General features: G+C 40.3%; 2 protein-coding genes across 3 annotated transcripts in view; one reads left to right on the top strand and one right to left on the bottom strand.

The window, feature by feature from the left end:
* Positions 1–5,102, top strand: part of XRCC6 (X-ray repair cross complementing 6) — a 75,720-nt gene extending 70,618 nt beyond the window's left edge. For both annotated transcript variants that reach the window (XM_075182804.1, XM_075182803.1), the window contains one exon: positions 4,313–5,102. In XM_075182804.1, coding sequence (XP_075038905.1) covers positions 4,313–4,515 — 203 coding nt within the window. In that variant the 3' untranslated portion in view covers positions 4,516–5,102. The remainder of the gene's footprint in view (positions 1–4,312) is intronic.
* Positions 5,103–10,405: 5,303 nt separating this feature from the next.
* Positions 10,406–11,921, bottom strand: SNU13 (small nuclear ribonucleoprotein 13). The gene is made up of 3 exons (XM_075182806.1): positions 11,772–11,921; positions 11,378–11,498; positions 10,406–10,972 (listed from the first exon to the last, which is right to left on the bottom strand). Exons 1-3 carry the CDS (start codon positions 11,772–11,774, stop codon positions 10,710–10,712), a joined length of 387 nt encoding a protein of 128 aa, XP_075038907.1. The 5' UTR covers positions 11,775–11,921; the 3' UTR covers positions 10,406–10,709.
* Between the last annotated feature and the right edge of the window lie 11,261 nt (positions 11,922–23,182).

Here is a 23,182-nt window from a genome sequence, read left to right as displayed (position 1 = left end):
TCTGGTTGAGGTGATATTAATACCTTGTTTCACCACATTCCTAGTCCACTTTTTTAGGCTTGGTTCCAAGGTGGCTGTGGCATGCCCCAAGTAAACTTCCTCCTCCAAGTCCAAAATCTCTGGTCTAATCCACTAAATTCACCCGCTGGGTTGTCGTCTGGGTCCGTGGGGATAGTAGAATTCAGTCTATAGTTTCGCCACCGGTGTCACAGGGAGTTGGGCCAAGCAAATCCCATAGTGGAAGGGGCTGCTTGATTAGACAAGCGGCAGGGGAAACAGTACATGTAAATATGTTAGATGGCACTTCACACGTCTCAGCCAGTGCAGTCCCTGAGCAGCGCTGGGGCAAACCCCATTTCTTTCTTCACTGGTGTGTGTCTAGGGAACTCACAACCCCCAGCAAATCTATATGGGGAAACAGGGTCACTGAATAGCATCCTCCACTGGCCCTTCCCACCCCCAAACAAAATGCAGTGAAGTGCCCATATACAGGAAAACTTGTAATTCCAGGGGAATGCAATGGATCTGCTGAAGTCCTATAGATTGTAAGCTTGCGAGCAGGGTTCTCTTACCTCTCGGTCTGTATGTATTACCCAGTATTGTCTTATTAATGTTTGTTCCCAATTGTAAAGCGCTACAGAATTTGCTGGCGCTATATAAATAAATGATGATGAATGCAATGGATCTTCCATCACCCAATGCATCCATTGACTGACCCTCCATCGATAATCCAGTCAAGACCTGGGACTTCTTTTCTGGCTCTTGTTTCTTGAAACTGACCGCCTTCCTCCCCAACCATCCAACAAAATTCTGTTCAGCTGCAGTAACATCACAAGTTCTGCGGTCCACATAGATAGGCAAAGCTTTAACCACATCCAAAAGCAGAAGAGAACCCTGACTGTTGGATTGTAGATTCCGAGACAACACAGGAATAACCATATCTTTGTTGATAGGAAGTTTGTAGTCCACTTTCGGGTGAAAAGAAGGCGTTGTACGCAGAACCATCCAGTTTTCATGAAAAATCAGGAAGGAAGCACGACAAGATAGAGCTGCTCACTTAGAAACACGTCTAGCTGAGGAAACTGCCAGTAAAAAGTAAACCTTCCGAGTGAGAAGTTTCAATGAAATGGACTTTAGTGGTTCAAACTGCGACTTCTGTAATGCCATGAGAACCAAGCTGAGGTCCCACAGCGCCACTGGAGGAATAAAAGGTGGCTGAACATGGATGGAGGACCCCCTGAAGAATAATAATAAAAATAAACAGACAATGACGCAACCTGGACCTTAATGGCCATCCTGAAGGAATGCTAACACTCTACCAAGCAGAAGGAAGAAGTCAAAATCAGTTTCTTCTCATGCCAACCAATGTAAGACTTCCAGATACAATGGTAATTACTAGAAGACTTTGGTTTTCTGACTTTGATCATTGTCTGAATGACCCTTTCTGAGAGACCTTTCCGTCTGAGAATCAAGGTTTCAAATTCCAGGCCGTCAAAGCCAACCATACTAGTTACTAATGGAAGAATTGACCTTGGCTGAGCAGATTGTCACTAAGAGGGAGTCTCTAAGGTGCGTCTGCTGTCATGGCGTGAAGATCTGCTTACTACGATCTTCTAGGCCAGTCGGGAGCCAGAAGAATCATTGGGATCCATTGGCACCTTGCCTTCTTTAATAACTAGGGCAACATCTGGAGTGGAGGAAAAATGTACAGCAATGTGAATCTCCAAGGAACGTCATAGTGTCCGCTAGAAATGCCTGAGGATCGTTTGTCCTGACACAATACTTGTTCATCTTGTGGTTCAGTCCAGAGGCCATCATGTTAACCCCCGGTGTACCCCACCTGTGCACAATCTGAGCAAACGCCTTCAGGTGGAGAGACCACTTTCCTAGGTGATGGGCATGCCGACTCAATTAGTCTGCTTCTCAATTGTCCACCCCTGCTATGAAGACCGCTGAAATGGCCGGAAACCCTTGTTCTGCTCAAGTCATGATTTTGGTTGCCTCCTTCATGGCTGTCACGATCTGCCTACAGCTTATGCATTACATGCTGCTTTGCATGGCAGCTCCTGCATTTTTGTCTTTATCATTGTATTTGTATTGGCAGTACCTCCATTCACCAGAGGTGCTGCTATTGTGCCTTATTGTGTGCATTAGGGGTTAACCTTCATGTTCCAATTATCCCATGCACCTGGGTGTGGTTTTCCCTTTATATACCCTGTCACTCCCAGCACACATGGCTGGTTATTGTTGTCCTATTCTGATGTCATATCCTGTGTTACCTGTGGATTCTTCCTCCTGCCTTGCTCCTCTGGTTCATGCTGCCTGGAATCTGTTCATACCCCTGCTTCCCTGCATTAGCGGTGTACCTGCTTGTTTCTGGACATTTATATTATTTCCTGCATCAGCCTGCACCTGGTAATTACCACTACTCCTGACTACCTGTTATTTTTACTTCTCTGCAAATAAACACAGAGTGTTTTCACCATATTCGTGACTCCTAGCTGTACTTCTGTTTGTAACCGTGACAATGGCTGAGAACTTCTGGTTACCCCCTTGATGATAGATGTGTGCAACTGCCACGCCGTTGTCGGGCTGAATCTGAATGGGTCTGTTTCGCAGCTGGGGCTGTGCTTGGACCAATATATTGAAGACCACCCTTAACTGGAGGACACCACTACCTGAGAAGGTTGTGGTGTTCGGCCCATATGGGTATGTGAAGTTAAGCATCATCGATATTCAAGGTTACCAAAAACTCATTCTACTACATGGAATTGATGACCGAAAGGATGGATTCCATATTGAAGCTGCGTATACGCAAGTGTGGGTTGAGGGACTTTAGGTTTAGAATGGGATGGTATGACGAGTCTGTTTTTTTTTTTTTGTTTCACAAGAGGTTTGAGTAAAACCCTAAATTCCATTGCTCCTTCGAAACTGGGATTAATCACTCTATAGGTGCAGTTAGTTAGTAGTTTTAACTCACCTTTCATTGAGCACTTTACATTTTGCACTTTATTTTGCAAATGTTATATTATATTCTATTATACTTAATAAAAGTTTAAGTTTTAATCCCAGGATGATCCTTCTGCTAAATAAACATTATATTTGGAGATTGAAAGTGCACCTACAATAACCAACTTCTTTTTCTTTTCTTCTTGTTAATTCAGATAAGTTCTAGGTTACACCACCATCCATACAGACTTTAATGAATATACAATAACAGTATTCAAATCACAATAAGTATATTCTAATAGTGGGGTAATCAATCCCAGGCCATTGGTGCGACAGTTCTCCTATCTCGTATACAATCACTCCTGACGCCAACAGGGTCTCCCTGAAGAGCTCTTCTGATAGCTTCTCGAGGAAGGGGAGTAAATGTGAAATGCCATAGAGGCGTCCCCAAGAGGTCTATGATGTACCCCCTGTGCACCACTCCCCTCACCTAGGCGCCTGTGTTAGAACTGAACCACTGGTCCCCGAAGAGAACCCACCACCGCACTTTCAGGAGAGGGATGATGATAGTCATGCAGGTTGGTTGCCTGTTTGCTTTTGCATCGGACGTCATCCGGTCCAAGCCTGTCTGCCCCTGAGCCCTACCCAGAGGGGCTGAGGAATGACCTCTCGTGGAGGTGCCCACAGATCTACTGACAAAGTGAAAATGCCTGCCCTTCACCTTAGATGCAGCCACTGGAAGAAGTGAGCTTCTTCCCCCAGTGGCCTGAGAGATTAAATTTTCTTAGGGCAGAACAAATAACACTGAGCCATCGTGCCCAGCATGTCTCCTCCTGTGCAGTGTTCACCCTGTGAACACAGCAATACATAAAAAAAACAAGCATAATTTAATATAAAAGCACTAAAACCATGCCCTGCTCTAGTGGCACTAAATAAAAAAAACTGCTATGTCTGGCCAGAGGGGGCATAGAGGGGAGCAGGCTAGACAAGGTTGTTTTGTTTTTTTAGTGCCTTACTCTACACAGCGCCCTCTGTAACCCATGGTGAGCAGTCCCCCCCCCCCCCCCCCCGTCCCCACCCCCCCCCCCCTACAACTGTATGTGTAAGAGAAAAATATGTATACAGCTGAATTAATGTAGTCTGTCAATAGGTTTAATTAACGGTTAGGGAATTTTGATTAGCTCTTGCCCTACGATTTCCTGGCAATCTTCTGTTTTTAGGTGTAGAGGAAGGATTCCGCAACCGCTGCCCCTTATGTCAATTGCTTAGGTTCCTTCAAGTGTTGCAGGGAGGTAGATTTTTTTTTTTTTTTTTTTTTTTTTAAATGTTTTACCATTTTAAGTCATGTTTGACTATTTTGCAGGTGGTGGGGATGGCCAAACTGAGAAGAAGGCCAAGACTGACACCTCCATCTCTGAAGCTGAACTTAGGGCCTATGTGAAGAATGGGACCCTGGGAAAATTGACTGTACCAGTGCTTAAGGACTCATGCCGGGTTTATGGGCTGAAAGGTGGTAAAAAACAGGAATTGATTGATGCTCTTGTAGATTACTTTAAGAAAAACTAAACCATTAGTACTTAGACTGCTGTGTTTAGGTTTCTGAATAGTCTGAATTTTTCTTACCATGCAATTTTCTTTCTCAAAATGAAAATCCAATTGAATTAAAGTAGCAGACAGCTATGCAAATGGAGACAGCCATTGTGTAGACAGAACCAATATGAGACTTTGGGGTATATTCACTAAACTGCGGGTTTGAAAAAGTATAATGTTGCCTATAGCAACCAGATTCTAGCCATCATTTATTTAGTACATTCTACAGCAGGACATCTAGAATCTGGTTGCTATATGTAACATCTCCACTTTTTCAAAGTCACAGTTTAGTAAATATAGCCCTTTGTTGCATCACTATTTTCTAATGAATTGATTGGCCAAATAGTGGCTCAGCACATCACTTTAATTATATTAATAACTATTCACATGTAGTATATACAAGACCAAGAGGGGTGGGGTGAGATTTGAGACATCCTACTGAGTTGTGTATGACACGGAACAAGTACTTAGGTTCACAATAAATAAAAAATAATATTTCCTCTAATAAGAAAGCAGCTTTATACTTCTACTATAAGAATTAAATCTGATATGATTCAAGAATATGGAGTCTTGTTAAATATATTCTGTTTCTTGCATAAAAATGTGCCTTTTTTTCTGTAATGTTTTCAGTATACAATGACATGCTAGAAAATATTTAATACAGTTAATGTATGTGAAGATTGACATGAAGTAAAATATATAAATATAAAGTATGACATTTCTTATCTACTTATGTCTAATTTTGGTTAAAACATATTGCATGACATGATATGGCTGCCCTTTTAAGTGAATTCACACAGATTCAAATTACTAAATGTCCCTGGTCCTTTCTTTTGGGCTCTCCACTAGAGGCTCTTGACAGGTATGCAGAGAAGCTGTCCATACAAATCCTTAATGCTGCAGCTGCCTAGTTGCTAAGAACTGGAAAAAATTCAGACACCCCCTATCTAGTCAGCACCTCATAAATAAAATTTGGTTCCTAACAGCAATGGAAAAAATTTCAGCATATTCCCCAAAAAAATTCAACTAATTCTCCCAGATCTGGTGCAATTTGTTTATATTAACAGCCCCCCTGGTTCACACGACACCAGTGCTCACCATCAGGATACTTCGTCCCTCTTCCTATAACCTGGCATATTTGATGCTATACGCTGATTCTGTTTTCCTCAAATAGAGGAATGCTGGCCCACTGGAGTCCCATATCTTGTCTCAGTCAACCCCCCCTCGTCTCTCTCCCTCCCTTCCTATTATAATACAGAATAAATAATGTATAGGATCTTTAAAGCGCTCCACTCGGGTTGCTGAAAAAATTATTCCTGTAATAACCGCACACAAATCGGTCAGTATAGAAAGTTAAAGTTCAAACAACAAGAAACATTCAAGCGCTACCATATTCACATAGACTGATCAACAAATACATAATGAAATAATACTTAAGTTTTTTGGGTGATATTCAGAACGCTGGTTCTAAATTTATTCAAAAAGGTCCGAAACATGTAAAAAATATAAAATACACACACAATAGTGCAATACTGTATAGATAAAATATGAATTTCAAATATAACACAAAGGAAAGTAATCCAAATCAGTTTCCACAGTGTAGATCTCCCTTTTGTAAGAAAAGTTACTGAACACCAACTTGTGAATGTGCTTTCCTAAAAAATCAGATGGATATAACACCTTCCAATGTGGTCACTCCCCTTTCAATATGCTTTCTATATGGAGTCTTGAAAATCGCGTATAATCACAAATTCTTTGTAGTCTTCACTGACGTAATGTCATGCAAAGGGGTTTTCTCATAAGTTCAAAATGAACAGGAAAAAATACAAAAGAAAAAACAATGTAGTGCAAAATGCAAGATAAATAAATAAAAACAGGTTTTCTTTATTAATACACAAGGTATAACAAATCTTCAAGAATAAATAAGAGATGCAGGTACTCCTATCGGATAGGAATAGATAATAGGCATATCATAGTAGATGGTAAAGCAGTCCTGGGACAAGAATGATAACCCACACAATCCTCCTAGATGTAAATCTCCTTGGTAGGTGTAGCTGCAATCTTTTGCTTGCACTTGCCAAACGTGTTTCGGCCCAATATGTGGGTTTTTGTCAAGGTGAGTGCAAGTTAAGTCAATAGGCATTTATTTATAGTACCCAAATAGTCACATGATCAAAGGTCAACAGTTCAATAATTATCAAATTTACAAATAATTACAATTCATTTTTCCTACTTAAAATATGTATATTACAGCCTAATATGTGTCCAATATATTAAAACAATGCATACAATAGTATACATAATTAATAATCACTCACGATCATAAACTCATAAATCATGAGTTACATAGTGAATAGGTATAAATGCATATAGGGCTTTTTCGCAAATACGAGACAAGTTCCGCCTCCCCGCCCAGGAATTTTACAAATACTTGCAGATTAGACACTGGTTCTCCACCCTCCCCAGACAGGGATTGGAAATGTCCCGAGCCCCAGCTTTGATTTATACGAGACTATCAAAGGGATCTTATAGATCGGGTATCACTTTCTGGTATAAATGTCTCTCCCCTACACCATCGGAAACCAAGACCAGATCCCAATTACAAAGGGAAGCAGATCTTGATATTACGCTCACCAGTGATCAATGGAAAAAAGTGTTTGTTGATTCCTTTCGAATGTCCAAATGTGTGAATCATTCGGAAATGATGGTGAAGCGAATTAATAGATTATATCTTACTCCGACCCGTCTGCATAAGATGTGGCCTGCCCAATCGAAATTCTGTTGGAGGCAATGTGGTATACCAGGGGATATAATGCATATATTTTGGAATTGTACTCTCATCAGACCATTTTGGGAACAGGTGTTTGAATTAGCCAACAAGATCACTTCTCAAAGAATAGATCCCGAACCGGAGGTAGCCTTGCTACAGCACTTTCCTCCACAATTCCCTATACATCCTATGTCACATCTTGATTGCTGCAAGAGCAACTCTGGCACAGAACTGGAAATCCCCAAATCTGCCCTTGTTATTTAAAATGATTGCTAAAGTACAGTTTAGCTTTGAAATGGAGACGATGGGGATGCCGTATTCCTCCTCCCCTTCCTCACCCATAATGAAGTGGTTTGCCTGGCATGTGTATATTACAGAGGGTGAGGGGGCAACTTTGTCCCAATCTGACCCGGTGCTCCCACTTTCATCGTTCCCCTTGAATGAGCCCCCATCCGGTTCCACACCGTGAAAAGTCGACCCACGGAGAGTTTGACCTCTATGGTTCTGTTATACAATTGAACTACATGGTTGATAGCTTGTACTGTACTTTGTATTGTAATTTTGGTGTTGTGTAAAGTGTTCCTCCCCACTATGTACCCCTCCTTCCCCTTTCTTATTTTTGGCCTTCCCTCCCCCCCCCCTTGTTTCTATTTTTTGTATCCCCTAAATTTGGAAGAAAAATAAAAAATACTATTGAAGTTAAAAATGCATATAGGGCTGAAATGCATTGAGTAGGTGCAAGCTAAAGATTGCAGCTACATACCAAGCACATTTACATCTAGGATTGTTTGGGCTATCATTCTTGTCCCGAGACTGCTTTACCATTTACTATGAGATGCCTGTTATCTATTCCTATCTGATAGGATTACCTGCATCTCTTATTTATTATTGAAGATTTTTTATACCTTATGTATTAAGAAAACCTGTTTTTATTTATCTTGCATATTGCACTATTGTTTTCTCTTTTGTATTTTTCCTGTTCATTATGAACTTATGAGAAAACCCCTTTGCATGACATTACGTCAGTGAAGACTACAAAGAATTTGTGATTATTACACAATTTTCAAGACTCCATAGAGTAAGCATATTGAAAGAGGAGTGACCACATTGGAAGGTGTTATATCCATTTGATTTTTTATGAAGGCACATTCACAAGTTGGTCAGTAACTCTTTTTTTACAAAAGGAATCTACACTGTGGAAACTGATTTGAATTACTTTCCTTTTTGTTCTATTTGAAATTCATATTTTGTCTACACCCTAGGTTCCCAAAGTGTGCGCCGCAGAGCCTAGGTGTGCCTTGGCCAGGAGGAGAAAAAAACCCAAAACTTACCAATCTGGCGGCGCCCGGGACCCAGCATCCTCCTCCCTTCTCACTAAATGTTGGGCGTGACGTCATCACGCCCGACATTGTGACAAGCGGCAGGAGAGAGGATGCTGGGTCCTAGGCACCGCCAAATTGGTAAGACAGAAGAAAGGTCAAGTATGGTGAGTAAAGAAACGGAGGGGAATAGTGATAAGAAACAGCAATGGAGGGGCAAAAGAATGAAGGAGGGGGTAGAGCGAGGATGCAGGGGCCACAGAGTGTGTGGAGATGAAGGAGGGCACAGTGTGAGTTAGCTATAAATTATTCTATGACAGACATAGAATTGAAAAAATATATAAAAATATTCTTTTCCCTTGGATTTATGTGTATTATTTTTGCATACAACTAAATAAGTATTTCTGTCCTGACCTAAATACTTATGTTTTTTTTGCCCCAACTACGTATAAAATGGGACTGCTCGAAAATTATTTTGGAGGGGTGCCTTGAAAAAATGATGGAGACTCTAAAGGGGCATATTCAATTAGCTTTCCGGTTCGCGCCGGAACGGCCCGCGAAGTCAATCCACGGTACCGTAATAACATGGATTTTCGTTCGCACCCCATAGGGTTGCATACGAAAATCTGCGTTATTGCGGTACTACCGGCAATACTGCGCAGGTTTCGCGGTAACGCGCCTTTACCATGAACCGGAAAGCTAATTGAATATGCCCCTAAGGGTGGCGCAAACTGCAAAAGTTTGGGAACCACTGGTCTACACAGTATTGCACTATTATGTGTGTTATATTTTTACATGTTTTGGACCTTTTTGATGGAATTTGGAACCAGCGTCCTGTCCTGTATATCTCCAGAAACATGCAAGTATTTCATTATGTATTTTTATATCCGTCTGTGAATAGGGTAATGCTTGAATGTTTTTTTGTTTTTACTTTATTACATTACAGAAAATAGACTTCATACTTCAATATCATTCAATGGTTTGGTATTTAATACTTTGTTACAGTTCAGGCCACCCAATTGTTTGTGTATTTTATTTCCCCTCTTGCTACTTTTTTGGTTTGTACATTCTTCTGTGTAAAGGCTGGGGCTGCCAGCCCCCTCCAGTATTTGTATATGCTGTCACTTACTTTGGCTTTCTACATTGTATGTTTACACTGTGTGGTGATTCTTTATAAAGTTATTTAAAAAAAATAGATATATATTGTCATGCAATAACAGTGATAGCTCCATTAGTACAATGGGCTTCATTTTACCACAGCATAAAATGCTCCTACTGCTAACTTTAGCTATGCAGCAATAATGTATCTATCACAGAAAAGAAAGTAAATGGAATCTATTTCATAGTGTGAAACTAACAGAAGATTTTCTGCAGACTCAGTGCTTAGACTTTGAACTGTACGATTTAATAGTGTGGTACTATACTGCATATGTTGAACAAAAGTAGACTATATATTGGGAATGTGAAGACTCTGCATAAATATGGTGCTGACTTGTATCAACAGCATTTTTATTTTTTTGTTTAGTGTAATGGGATAGATTTTCACAGAAATAGTACAACATGCATTTCTGAATGAAGTAATTATGTAAAATAGTATTGTAACCCACGTTTATAGCTTCTTTTGGTCAGCAGTTGCAGGGTAAGTGTCCTTTTGTTTTTGGGTAAAAAAATACTTCTTGATGGAGGAATGAGTGTGTTCCATATATATTTTACTTTTTTTTTCTACTTTCCCTAAACTTTTACATTTTTTTTTTTCTGCTCAAGACATACACAGGAATTCAATTTTACAAGTGGATTTTTTTTAATTAAAAATACATATAATTCAAGTTGACAGAAAATAAGTTTGCAATATCAGTGCGATATCTTTCGGGTTTAAAGAAACAAAACAAAGATAAAACATCCAAAATGAAAAACTGAATATTTAAGCAATACAGAAAACAAGGGGATGTTTTATAGGAGCACTTAGCAAAACACTCCATTTGCAATTATACATAAACAGATTTATTATAGATCTCCAGGCTAGATTCCCTACCCTTGCTTCATAGCAAATGACAGAGTTCTACCATCACTTCATGATGCAATTACACTAACAGTCTCTCAATTGCTTGCTGAACAGACTGGATCTGAGGTTTCAATTGGGAACCTTCTTTGATGGTAACTGAACAAGCAATGACTGGTCTAGAGACCCCGCATGCCCTTCCCAAAGCCTGCTTGGAGCGCACAAAGACATAAGGAACATTTTTATCCTCACACAGAAGAGGAAGGTGAAGAATGATCTCCAAGGGTTCAGCATCAGCAGCCATTACAATGAACTCTGCAATTCCTCTGTTAAGGGTTTTCGTGGCTATGTAACAAAAGAAAAGTATATATTTTAACAGTTCATGACAATTTCATAGTACTATTGTTACAAACACCCCCCACAGATTTCAACTGACCATGATATTTTAAAATTTAACATTACAAAACTACCACAATCACAAATACCTAGTTGCCTTGTAAACAATAAGCCGTTTTCATCCTTGTATAATTTGGATAATTACTGCAAGATTTTCCAAATTGACAGGTTTTGGGAACAGCGAAACTAGTTTCTTGCCTTCACCTGGAGTTTGTCAATATTTACAATTCTTAAAACAATTAGATTTTCTATATCTGGCTAAGGCAACATGCTATTTAGGTGCAAATAAAACACCAAAGTCACAAGTAAATTAATATGCTATTCAATTATAAATTATTTATAATATCGAATTACCTTCGTTAGCCCCTTTACGGAGTTGCTTGTAATTGGAGCCCTGTTGCACGAGGTCCAGAAGAGTCTTTGTAAGCTGGGCATCGGCCAGAGGGTAGGCTTTGGGGTTCACTTCTGGCTCAGTCTGTAAAATATTGTATATTTAACATGTGGCAAACACTTAAACAAAACACATTCGTACGCAAACCTGCTAGATGAAACCACCACAGAGTGTACACAGAATCCTTAACAAAAATAGAAAACGTAAATAAACAATGTGTGACATACAACGATGTTCGTTACTAATAAGCAGCAGGCGGGGCGGCTCGAGCCGGTTAACCTCAACTATCTGGGTTCGAGAAAATATCACTATGCAATCATCTGCAACCAATGATGGAGCTTGCTCCGTTCTCCTTACCATGGTTAACTTGGGCTTGTTAGGATCTCACCGGTTCCCCTCTGCCCGGAAGCTTCACGGAGGAAAACTAAATCAGGCTGGTAAATGCAGTGCTGTAACAACGTGTTGTGCACTTCCGGCGATACAGGCCGGATAAGGCGGTCGTTCGTTAGCCACGCCTACTTAGTTCCCATAATTCTACCCTAGCAAGAATTTACTGTCTTCGTTAGAGATGCCATCGTTTTGGAGCAGATTATTAATGCTCTAGTGTACATGTTGGTCTCCGCCAAAATGAGCGCCACCTCATATCCGAGACGTGGACTGCAGACATTTGTGATTAATAATTGTTTATCATGCGATCAGGCATCAGCTCGAAGGCGCGGCGCTAGATTATCGACGATGACCCCTCGCAATTCAAATTCAGTAACCGCCAACACACGTGATCAGAGCTCAAAATGATATGAAGAGAGCTCTGTGGGTTTAACTTGAGTCTTTACAACTAAATAGGGAAAGACTGTGAATTGGGGAACCAAAAAGGGAAACAACATACAGTAATCATATATACCCACTGTATATTATAGTTTCCAGTTGTAGCACAAAAACATATAAAGCAGATTACAACAGCGTTTTATAAAATACATATTATGATTAAGCATAGTAGGGTGTGAACAACAGAAATAGGCAGATATATATCGGTCTCTAGGATAGCCTAATGCAGGATTACACTATGCTATCTTCACCAAGAGATATGAAAACGTACTGTTAGGGTTCCTTGATTTAAGCTGGGTACACACTGGTGTTTTTTCAGCCAATTATTGGGCCAATTGCCCGATAAACAACTGTTCGGCCAGAAATCGCTTCAGTGTGTTTGCTTACATGCTGAACGACAGTGTCCCACATACCCGATCGTCGTTTCATTTAGTTGGTCGGCATGCTTAATATTATCGCTCCAATCACCTAGCAATCAGCTGTCACAGCTACCAGTCACTCCGTTCAGATGAATGCAGTTCCTCCAGCTGCCCCTCTCTTTTCTTATCCTTCACTGCTGCAGCTAAGCTAACACGATGGAACTAGAAAGTTGCTTGACAGCGTGACAAACTGAAGAAAGCCGGGACTTCAGTGCAGACCCTTCACCCCTGAGAGCACATGACTTCAAAGTGCTTAAAAGGAGGAGATTTATTACAGAGACACAGCCGGATTTAGACCTCATAGGGCCCTAGGCAGGATACTGTTTTTGGGCCCCCTCCCTGAAACAATCCATAGCACTATATTTTTGCAGCCTACCATATACCCCTATAGTTACGTAGAAGTGAAAGCATGTGCCGCCGCATGCCTACCATATACTACTATAGTTAAGTAGATATGAAAGCATGTGCCGCCAAAGGAGGTGAGGGCGTGGCTTGCGTACCTAACATGTGAAAAGAGCAAGGCCACCCTGCTGCAGAAAAAGGCACCCCTAAATAATTACCAAGCAGTCCAGTTTTTTTAAGTAGTTGGGTCAAAACAACTAAATAAATATTGAAGTCAGGGCAGAAATACTTAAGTTTGCAAAAATAATACGCATAAATCCAAGTATGTGCTCTTGTCACTTTTGTCCCTCTATCATCACACTGTGCCCCTTCATTGTCACTTTTGCCCCTTCACAATATCACATGTGCCCTTTCACCATCACCTCTGTGCCCATCACCACCTCTGTGCCAATCACCATCACCACCTCTGTGCCCATCACCACCTCTGTGCCCTTCACCATCACCACCTCTGTGCCCTTCACCATCACCACCTCTGTACCCATCACCACCTCTGTGCCCATCACCACCTCTGTGCCAATCACCATCACCAATTATGTGCCCCTTCACCATCACCACCTCTGTGCCCTTCACCATCACCACCTCTGTGCCAATCACTATCACCAATTATGTGCCCCTTCACCATCACCAATTCTGTGCCCTTCACCATCACTACCTCTGTGCCAATCACCATCACCACCTCTGTGCCCCTTCATCACCACCTCTGTGCCCTTCACCACTTCTGTGCCAATCACCATCACCACTTCTGTGCCCTTCACCATCACCACCTCTGCCCATCACCACCTCTGTGCCCATCACCATCAGCACTTCTGTGCTCCTTCACCATCACCACCTCTGTCCCTCCGTTGTTTTACTTACCTTTCTATTGCCTTTCTTCTCCAGCGCGCTGCTCCTCCTCAGTCAGTCCAAACAGATTTAAAAAAAAAAAAAAAAAAAGAGTCACGTGATCGCTCGTCGGGTCCCGGCAGCCTCTCCTCCTCTCTCTAACTGAGACACTGAGAGGAGAAGAGGCTGCCGTGACCCGATTCGCGGCACCAGACCCCCCCCCTCCCCCCGACTTGCTCCTGTGCCCCCCGAGAGCCGCTAGGCCCTAGGCAGGTGCCTAGGTTGCCTAGCTGTAAATCCGGCCCTGCAGAGACACACGGGACAGCGCAGAGAGCTGATGCTGCTGGCATGTTGCTTCAGCCAGGGATCCTGTCACATGCATACTTGCTAACTCCCGGAAACAAGTTTCCGGGAGAGGGGGCGTGACTGGAGGGCGGGAGGGGTCGGGGCGAGGCCAATCGCGTCATTTTGCCGCCCCCCCCTGTGAACCCGTTACGATGGCGGGGCCAAAATGCCGCGATTGGCCTCGCCCCGCCCTCCAAAATGGCGTGAATCACAGAGAATCGCAGGAGAAATGCCAGCTCGCCCGGGAGACTGACCCGAATTTTGGGAGTCCGGGAGAGTTGGCAAGTATTGTCACATGTATGAGAGACACAGATCTGAAGGTAAATCGTTCTAGTGTGTACACAGATATAGGCATGCTGATCGGGGCTTTTTTTTTTTCTGTCATGGAGAAAGTTGGTAAAACTATCGCAGCGTTGGAAGTTTCTTGTAGTGTGTACCTAGCCTTAGGAAGCACTGGCCTAATGCATAGTGAACTGCAATCTAATAACACAATAATAAGAGGTAGAGTGAAATCTAAGGTTTCTTTAAAAATCAAGTAAATAAAATGTGTTAAAAAACAGGATAAGAACATATATAAGGTATATTGGAGTAAATAAATTATTTATTGATTATTTTCTATTTCAATCAATTGTACATGTAACACCTTTTTTCCTAGGATTAAGACTTGTGTGGGTGTGTTTCGGTTCCTGTCCCACTAGTTTATTTTTATTCTTGGTGCGCAGTGCCTTCACCTTGCTCTTCAGACAGCTCTTTGCAGGGTAATGCCCTTGTTCAGTGACACCAGAGAGAGACCAAGGAACCCTCCATCCCCTTACTCTTGACCCCAGGCTTGAATACAGAAAACACACACCACTCTGTAGCTAGCTTTAGAAACCACCGGCATGTTGTTTTCTAGAGTGATTCCCCAGGCTAGTTTGCATAACCAGTGCCCATTTAAATCAGAATATCGTCTCACAGGTAAACTAAGCAACAGATTAACCTATAGCTTATCATATAATAACCCACAGTTCTTAATATCCTAAAGACAAGCTTGAGAGGTACCTCTGCATCTTAACATTATTCTAACGAACAGTTCACCCTAAACAGCGACATGTAAAAATACGGCAGTTGAAACCAATATAACTTTCACATATAAATATGACTGTCCAATATATAACAATATGCAGCACACATCGTAAAGTGCGTTTGGTATTCATATCTACAGGCTCAGTTCGTTACTATTCAGTAATACGATATGAGTTCTCAGTATAAATAAAATGGTAACTGCAATTCTCCTATGGTAGAGATCCCTCCAGCAATAAATAATATAATAAAGTAATAAACACAGATTTCTCCAATACTTGTCACATGTAGCAAAACTCCAGCCTCTCTTGAGTGGTTTTCATAACAATTCCAAACTCTTATAACTAATTTCCTATATGACTCAGTCCATAAGCTTGGCTAACTATCCCTAAACTTACTTTTTAAAATGTAACTCAGTCTTGGAACAAGGGTATGTATCATTAATCTTCGGGACTTCCCACGTGGTCCCTGACAAACTAAACTAATATGTACATTTTGCTCATTCTTTCTAGTAAAACAGGAAGTATAATACAACTAAAGGGTACTTATAAATATATTGCTTCAGGTCCAGTTTCAGGCAATCTCTTCAGGATTGGTATACAGGTATTTAAAGTGGTGTTAAAGATGTCTTATCTCTTGCTTGTCAGCTTTAATAATGTAGTTTGTCTTGCTTCTGGCAATCTGATTTTTTCCCCCCACTGTGTTTGTTAAATTTCAGCCTGCTCCTGTATATGTCTCTGTTCAATCTCCTCTTGTCTCTCTCTTCTCCGTTCCCACTTCTCACTTCTGCCTCCTGTCCGTTCTTTTGCTTGTCACTTTCTTCCTCTCCTTCTCACTTCCAGCCTCCTTTTTCTATGGCCCCCTTTTTCCAGGCCAACCTCTACACTTCAACTGCCATTTTCCAGTTATTCCTCTCACCTAACTTACTTTTCACTTGCTCCCTTGGTCTCTGTGATGTCACTGTGAGCAGAGCTTTATTAATCCCTGACATTAGTGCACATGTGCGGGCCTTCATGTCTGCTGCAACTACACATAATATATGACAGCAGTTCATTTTGAGTGAAGAATTTTTTTTAAGCATATTTTTTCTCTATTTTGTATGTGTACTATGTAACATAGTCTTTCCAACATCTTTGTGATTCATTTTGGCTTAAACCTTTAAAAGTCTCATTTATTAAAGTTGCACTGCCACCTAGTAAAATTCCTTAGAGCCCTGCTACAGCCATTTCTCACCTCTCCATCATATCTTCCATGTGTTCTTCTCCTTTCCCTTATCCATTTTCTTTGTCTGTCCACTCTCCCCATACGCCCCTATTTTCATTCCAGGTGTCCCCCTCCACCTGCTTTCTTCTGTGCGTCACCCCTGCTTCTCTTACCACCTGTTCTACGCTCTTTCCCCTTACCCCCTGTATCTCTCACCACCTACTCCATTCTCTTTCCCCTTTCTTCCTGCTCCTGTGTCTACCTGTCCCTGCTCTTATTTTTTCCTCTCACCAACAATAGACAAGATGAAGATATTTCTCCTACTTGCACTTCTTGGAATGTGGACTTGTGCTAATACTGATCTGGCCAGAAAAAGAACCCTTAATGTACTAATGATTAAATAATAGACAAAAATTGAGAATTAAGATCTAAGATCACGATATGGTATTTGTTCAAACTGTCTACAATAAATTACCATAGTACAAAATTCACACTATAGCAGCACTTGGCTCTATATTCAGGATCCACTTGCTAAATATCTTAATAGCTGTTAAATCACATAACCTCATAACCATTAACCTCATACATTAGTTAGAATATATTACTATAGCACAAGGTGTGTATATTCAACAAGTATTAGATATACTTTATTAATCCATCTAGAATCAGGATAATCTACAATTACATTTAAATCAAGTGATCACAGTTTGTCACTATCTCATATAAAATATAATATACTTTGTTAAATTTCTCAAATTTTAATACCATACACTAATTGTGCTAAAATCATAAAAATATACATCTATTCTGCAGAATTGTAAAGTAGAAGAGAGTAATACATATTATTATTAATTATTATTATTATTATTATTATTATTATTATTATTATTATTATTATCATCATTATCGTTATACCAAAACATATACATTTAGATTTTTTGGGGACATGCATTTATTTTTTAGTAACTTTTGTTGACAACATTTCCACCATACTGTAATGTTCAGGTTCAGAATGAAACTTTGTAAAGTGCCCGCTGGCACGGATAATCCAATAAAGTACACTTTTTTTTCTATATAAAACCCTGTTTCAACTTCTTAACACTTTAACTGAAATGAAATATTAAATCACATTTAAAATATATGGGCAAAATGCTTAAGGGAATATATTTATTTGTGTTCCTATTATTTATACATTTTCTGTTCTTCTTATTCTCAGACCTTTATTTTATATATATTTATTTATTGAGGCAAAAAAAAAAATACAATATAAAACAGCAAATGCAATAGAAAGCAAATTCATACTTTTCACAAATGCATTACAATCCAATGAATAGTTAACATCACGTATTCTGCCATCCCGTGCAGAAGGCTGCTATTTCCAGATGTAATTATTTCAAATACAAGGACATATCATACTTGGGGAGAAAAAAAAAAAAGGTATGTAGAAACACCACTTGCTTATCTACCAGACCTCTCCCAACTAAGAGGGAGTTTAGATACCAGGAGGTGGAGTCAGATCAATTGGAGGGTCTGCAATAACCATCCTCAACTCAAACCACTCTGTGCTATGGAAACTGTTTCAAAGTTGTGTCTGTATAGTACGAGGTAGATTTTCGCTAGAATCATGTAGTCTAGGTTCAAAAAGATAATCGGTCGATAGGACCCTTCCAACATGCGGTCTTTGCCTGGTTTGGGGATAAGGACCGAATGGGCCAAATTAAATGAGGGATACGCTGGGCGTTCCCTATGGATTTTGGGAAATAATTCTGCCAAGATATGTGTCAGGGCCCCTCTAAGGGCCTTGTAATATTCTGCAGTAAGGCCGCCGTGGCCTGGCATCTAATAAAGTTTCAAATGCTTAATTGCAAAGTCTACATCTTGGGATGTAATGTCAGTCACCAAAGCTTCTCTTTGATCCGGTGTCAACAAAGCCAATTTAGCCTCTGCCAAATGTTTAGACATTAGCTGAGGATTTGATGGAGTACCACTATATAAGCCTGTACAATAGGTCTGAAAGGCCTTCAGTATCTCCTCCGATTTGGTAAGAAGTTTAGGGGAGTGGATTGCTTTGAGGGCGACAATATGACTTCTGCGCCTCTGGGATCTAGTCATGTTTGCAAGTAACTTGCCTGCCTTATTGCCCCATCTAAAGAATTTGTTTTTAGCAAACTCAATCTGTTGCTTTGCTTGAGAGGTCAACAAACTTTACAATAATTGTCTCGCCTCACGGTAAGCAGTCAGTGTCGATTCCGATTGAACGGTGATGTATTTAGCATAAGTCTTGGTCAATGATCTATGAAGGGTCTCATAGGTTTATCTCATCTTTTTATGATGACTAGGCACATATGCTATTGTATGGCCGCGCATGACCGCCTTTGAGGCTTCCCAAAAATGAATTTTATCATCCCTATGGTCAATGTTATCATGTAGGTACTCATTTGTTTCTTAGGAATTGTTGATAAATGATCGGAATTATGCAAGTAAGAGGGGAATCTCCAGTGTCGGGGCCTCTGACTTGAATGTGGGATTTGGATCGAGAGTTAGACCATGACATGGTCTGATATGACTGTATCAGCTATATCTGCCTTACGGACCAACGGCATTAGTGGATCAGTTATCCATAAGTAATCTATTGTCGTGATGGATTGCACCTGAATGAGGAGGGGGCTGCAGTGCTAGGGGAGAGGATGGTTAGAAGGTTGGAGGAGATTTTAAACTAGGCTCCGGGGGGGAGGGGCAAGCAAGTATTTATGGGATAGACATTGAGAGTAGTAAGGAGGAATTTAACAAGAGTAAAGGGGGTGGAGAGGGGGGAAAGGGAAGCATAGCCGATAAGGAGCGGCCCTTTTTAAAGCAAAAAGAAATACCTAAGGGAGGCAATAGACTTAAGTGTATGCTTGCAAATGCAAGAAGCCTGACAGGTAAAATGGGGGAGTTAGAACTAGTAGCAATAAATGAGCAGTATGATATAGGTATTACTGAGACCTGGTGGGATGATACACATGACTGGGCAGTTAACTTGGAAGGCTATTCTCTCTTCAGGAGGGATAGGGTAAATAAAAGGGGAGGAGGAGTATGTCTTTATATTAAGCCAGAATTAAAACCAAGTATTCAGGAAGTTATATACGAGAATATTGGTGATAATATAGAGGCATTGTGGGTGGAAATATCCAGCGGAGGAAAAAGTTCAGAGAAGTTTCTGATAGGGATATGCTATAAACCGCCAGATATTAGTACGATTGAGGAAGCCCAACTTCTACAGCAAATTGAAAAGGCTACACAACTAGGTCAAATTTTAATTATGGGGGATTTTAATTATCCGGACATTGATTGGAGTACTGAGACCTGCGGTACAGCTAGGGGAAATAGGTTTCTGAGCACGCTAAAAGACCATTACATGTCCCAATTAGTTGAGGAACCAACTAGGAAGCGGACTATACTGGACCTAGTAATAACAAACAATGTAGACGTAATATCAAATATTCAAGTAAAGGAGCACTTGGGAAACAGTGATCATAATATGGTCTCATTTGAAATTAGTTTCCAGAAACAACAGTATAAGGGATCAGCTAGGACTTTAAACTTTAAAAAGGCAAATTTTAATATGCTAAAGGAGTCTATAAAGAGCATAGACTGGGACAAAGTCTTTGAAGGAAAAAATACGGAAGAAATGTGGGCTGTCTTTAAAATGTTGTTGGAAACATACACGTATAAGTTCATTCCTATGGGAAATAAATGTAAAAGAATTAAGTTTAAACCAATGTGGCTAAATAAAAAGGTAAGGGAAGAAATGCAAAGGAAGAAGCGTGCATTTAAATTGTTTAAGTCTGAAGGGTCAGAGGAGTCCTTCCATAGGTACAAGGAATGTAATAAAACATGCAAAAAGGAAATTAGATTGGCTAAATTAGAAAATGAAAGGCACGTTGCAAAAGAAAGTAAGACAAACCCCAAAAAGTTTTTTAAGTATATAAATGGCAAAAGGATTAAAAAAGATAATATAGGACCACTAAGAAGTGAGATGGGTGAATTGATAAATGATACTAAGGAAAAAGCAGAGATATTAAACACGTTCTTTTCTTCAGTATTTACCAGAGAGGAACAAATGGCAGGAGTAATACATAAAAATGGAAATGAAACCATGCCATTAATTAATACTTGGTTGTCAGAGGAAGAAGTCCAAAGGCGACTGAAGAATATTAAGATAAATAAAGCTCCAGGTCCAGATGGCATACACCCAAGGGTCCTTATGGAATTAAACTCGGAAATAGCTAGACCGCTATTCTTAATTTTTAGAGATTCAATCTCATCAGGCTCAGTACCAAGGGATTGGCGAATAGCAGATGTGGTGCCGTTGTTTAAAAAGGGGACGAGATCACAACCAGAGAATTATAGACCTGTAAGCCTGACATCAATAGTGGGGAAACTACTGGAAGGTATTTTAAGGGACAGTATTCAGGATTACTTGGTACGCAATAAAATTATTAGTGGGAATCAACATGGATTTGTGAGGGATAGGTCATGTCAAACTAATCTAATTAATTTCTACGAGGAAGTTAGTGGGAACTTAGACATGGGCAGGACAGTAGATGTGGTCTACTTAGATTTTGCAAAGGCCTTTGATACAGTGCCACACAAGAGGTTGGTTTACAAAATAAGGGAACTGGGTCTAGAAATCAAAATTTGTACTTGGATCGAAAACTGGTTAGAGAATAGGGAACAGAGAGTTGTGATAAATGGAACATTTTCTAATTGGTCAAAGGTCTTAAGTGGAGTTCCTCAAGGTTCCGTGCTGGGACCACTCCTTTTTAATATATTTATTAATGACCTTGGTGATGGTTTAGAGAGTAAAGTTTCTATTTTTGCAGATGACACTAAACTCTGTAAGGTAATAAAATCAGAGCAAGATGTAGCTTCTCTACAGAGGGACTTAAATAAACTGGAGGATTGGGCGGCTAAATGGAATATGAGGTTTAACACAGATAAATGTAAGGTTATGCATTCAGGGATCAAAAACAAGAACGCAATCTATAAATTAAATGGAATTAATTTGGGAGAATCTATAATGGAAAAAGATTTGGGAGTGCTCGTAGACAGTAGACTTAGCAATAGTGCTCAATGTCAAGCAGCAGCTGCAAGGGCAAACAAAGTATTGGCATGCATAAAAAGGGGCATAGATGCAAGGGAAGACAGTGTAATTTTGCCACTGTATAAATCATTGGTAAGACCTCATCTTGAATATGCAGTACAGTTCTGGGCACCACTCTATAAAAAAGATATTTTGGAACTAGAAAGGGTTCAGAGAAGGGCGACAAAATTGATAAAGGGTATGGAGTCATTAAGTTATGAGGAAAGGTTAGCCAGTTTAGGCATGTTTACTTTAGAAAAGAGGCGCCTAAGGGGAGATATGATTACTATGTACAAATACATTAAGGGTCAATACAGAGAGCTTTCATGGGAACTTTTTACCCCAAGGACCATACACAGGACTCGTGGTCATCCCTTAAGGTTAGAGGAGAGGAAATTTCACAACCAGCAAAGGAAGGGGTTCTTTACAGTAAGGGCAGTCAAGATATGGAATTCATTGCCAGGGAAGGTTCTGATGGCAGATTCAATAGATATGTTTAAGAAAGGGTTAGACAAATTTTTAGCGGAAAGGTGTATCCAGGGATACAACCGTTAATTTAAAATAAAGGATAGTAGTGGATATAGGGTAAAAATTGGATTGCACTATTGAGTCTGGGGGGATTTTCAAAATTGAAACAGATGGGCGGTTGCCTACTCTGGATTAATTTCAAATATAAGTGCAGGATCGCAGGAGATCCAAAATAGGTTGAACTTGATGGACTGGTGTCTTTTTTCAACCTCATCAACTATGTTACTATGTTACTATGTTACTATGTATTTGTGAGAAAGATCCATGTACGCTAGAATAAAAAGAGTATGATGTATCCATTGGGTTTAAAAGGCGCCAACCATGCCACACCTGGACACCAGGCCAAAGGAGCACTCAGGGTCACGTGATCTAGCTGTAGAAGGTGGACCCGACCTATCAAGCCTTGGGTCACAAGGTTGGGGACAAGCTGGATCAGTGACTGATAAAAATCACATTGTGCAACATTAGGGGCGTATATGTTTAAGAAAGTAAATTTTGAATCATTAATTTGTAGGTGGACCAGCAAATATCGTCCCTCAGGTTCTGTAACTGTCCAAAACCGTATTTTGAAGTTGTCTCGCAATTATCATAGCCACCCCACCTAGATTTTGTGTTATAGGAGGCCGAGATGCAATCCCTAATCTAACCAGCTTGCAAGGCGAGACCTTCAGCTTCCCTCCAATGGGTTTCCTGCAGGAACGCAATGTCAATATGGGCTCTTTAAAATTATGATTATGATTTATGGTCATAAAGCAAACTTGTGAAAGTAACAACCAAAACATATAGTGCATTGTGTATTTCATACCTCAAACCTTTTTCTAACATTTTCCTAACCAAATTTAGTATTTGATCTCTGGGGGTAATACCAGAGATCACAGAACATTTAACCATTTACATTTTTTGTATAACCTAATGCATATAGAGAGAATTCACATTATCTTAGCAAAATATACAACATAGTCATCATGTATGATGTCAACATATTTCCACCTAGGTGACTACTACTAAGAGTATTGTGTTATTTCATGGTGGTGCAC

This window comes from Mixophyes fleayi, chromosome 8 (genome assembly GCF_038048845.1).
Source record: "Mixophyes fleayi isolate aMixFle1 chromosome 8, aMixFle1.hap1, whole genome shotgun sequence".
NCBI classification, from domain to species: domain Eukaryota; kingdom Metazoa; phylum Chordata; class Amphibia; order Anura; family Limnodynastidae; genus Mixophyes; species Mixophyes fleayi.
This window is presented reverse-complemented; position numbering and strand designations above follow the sequence as displayed.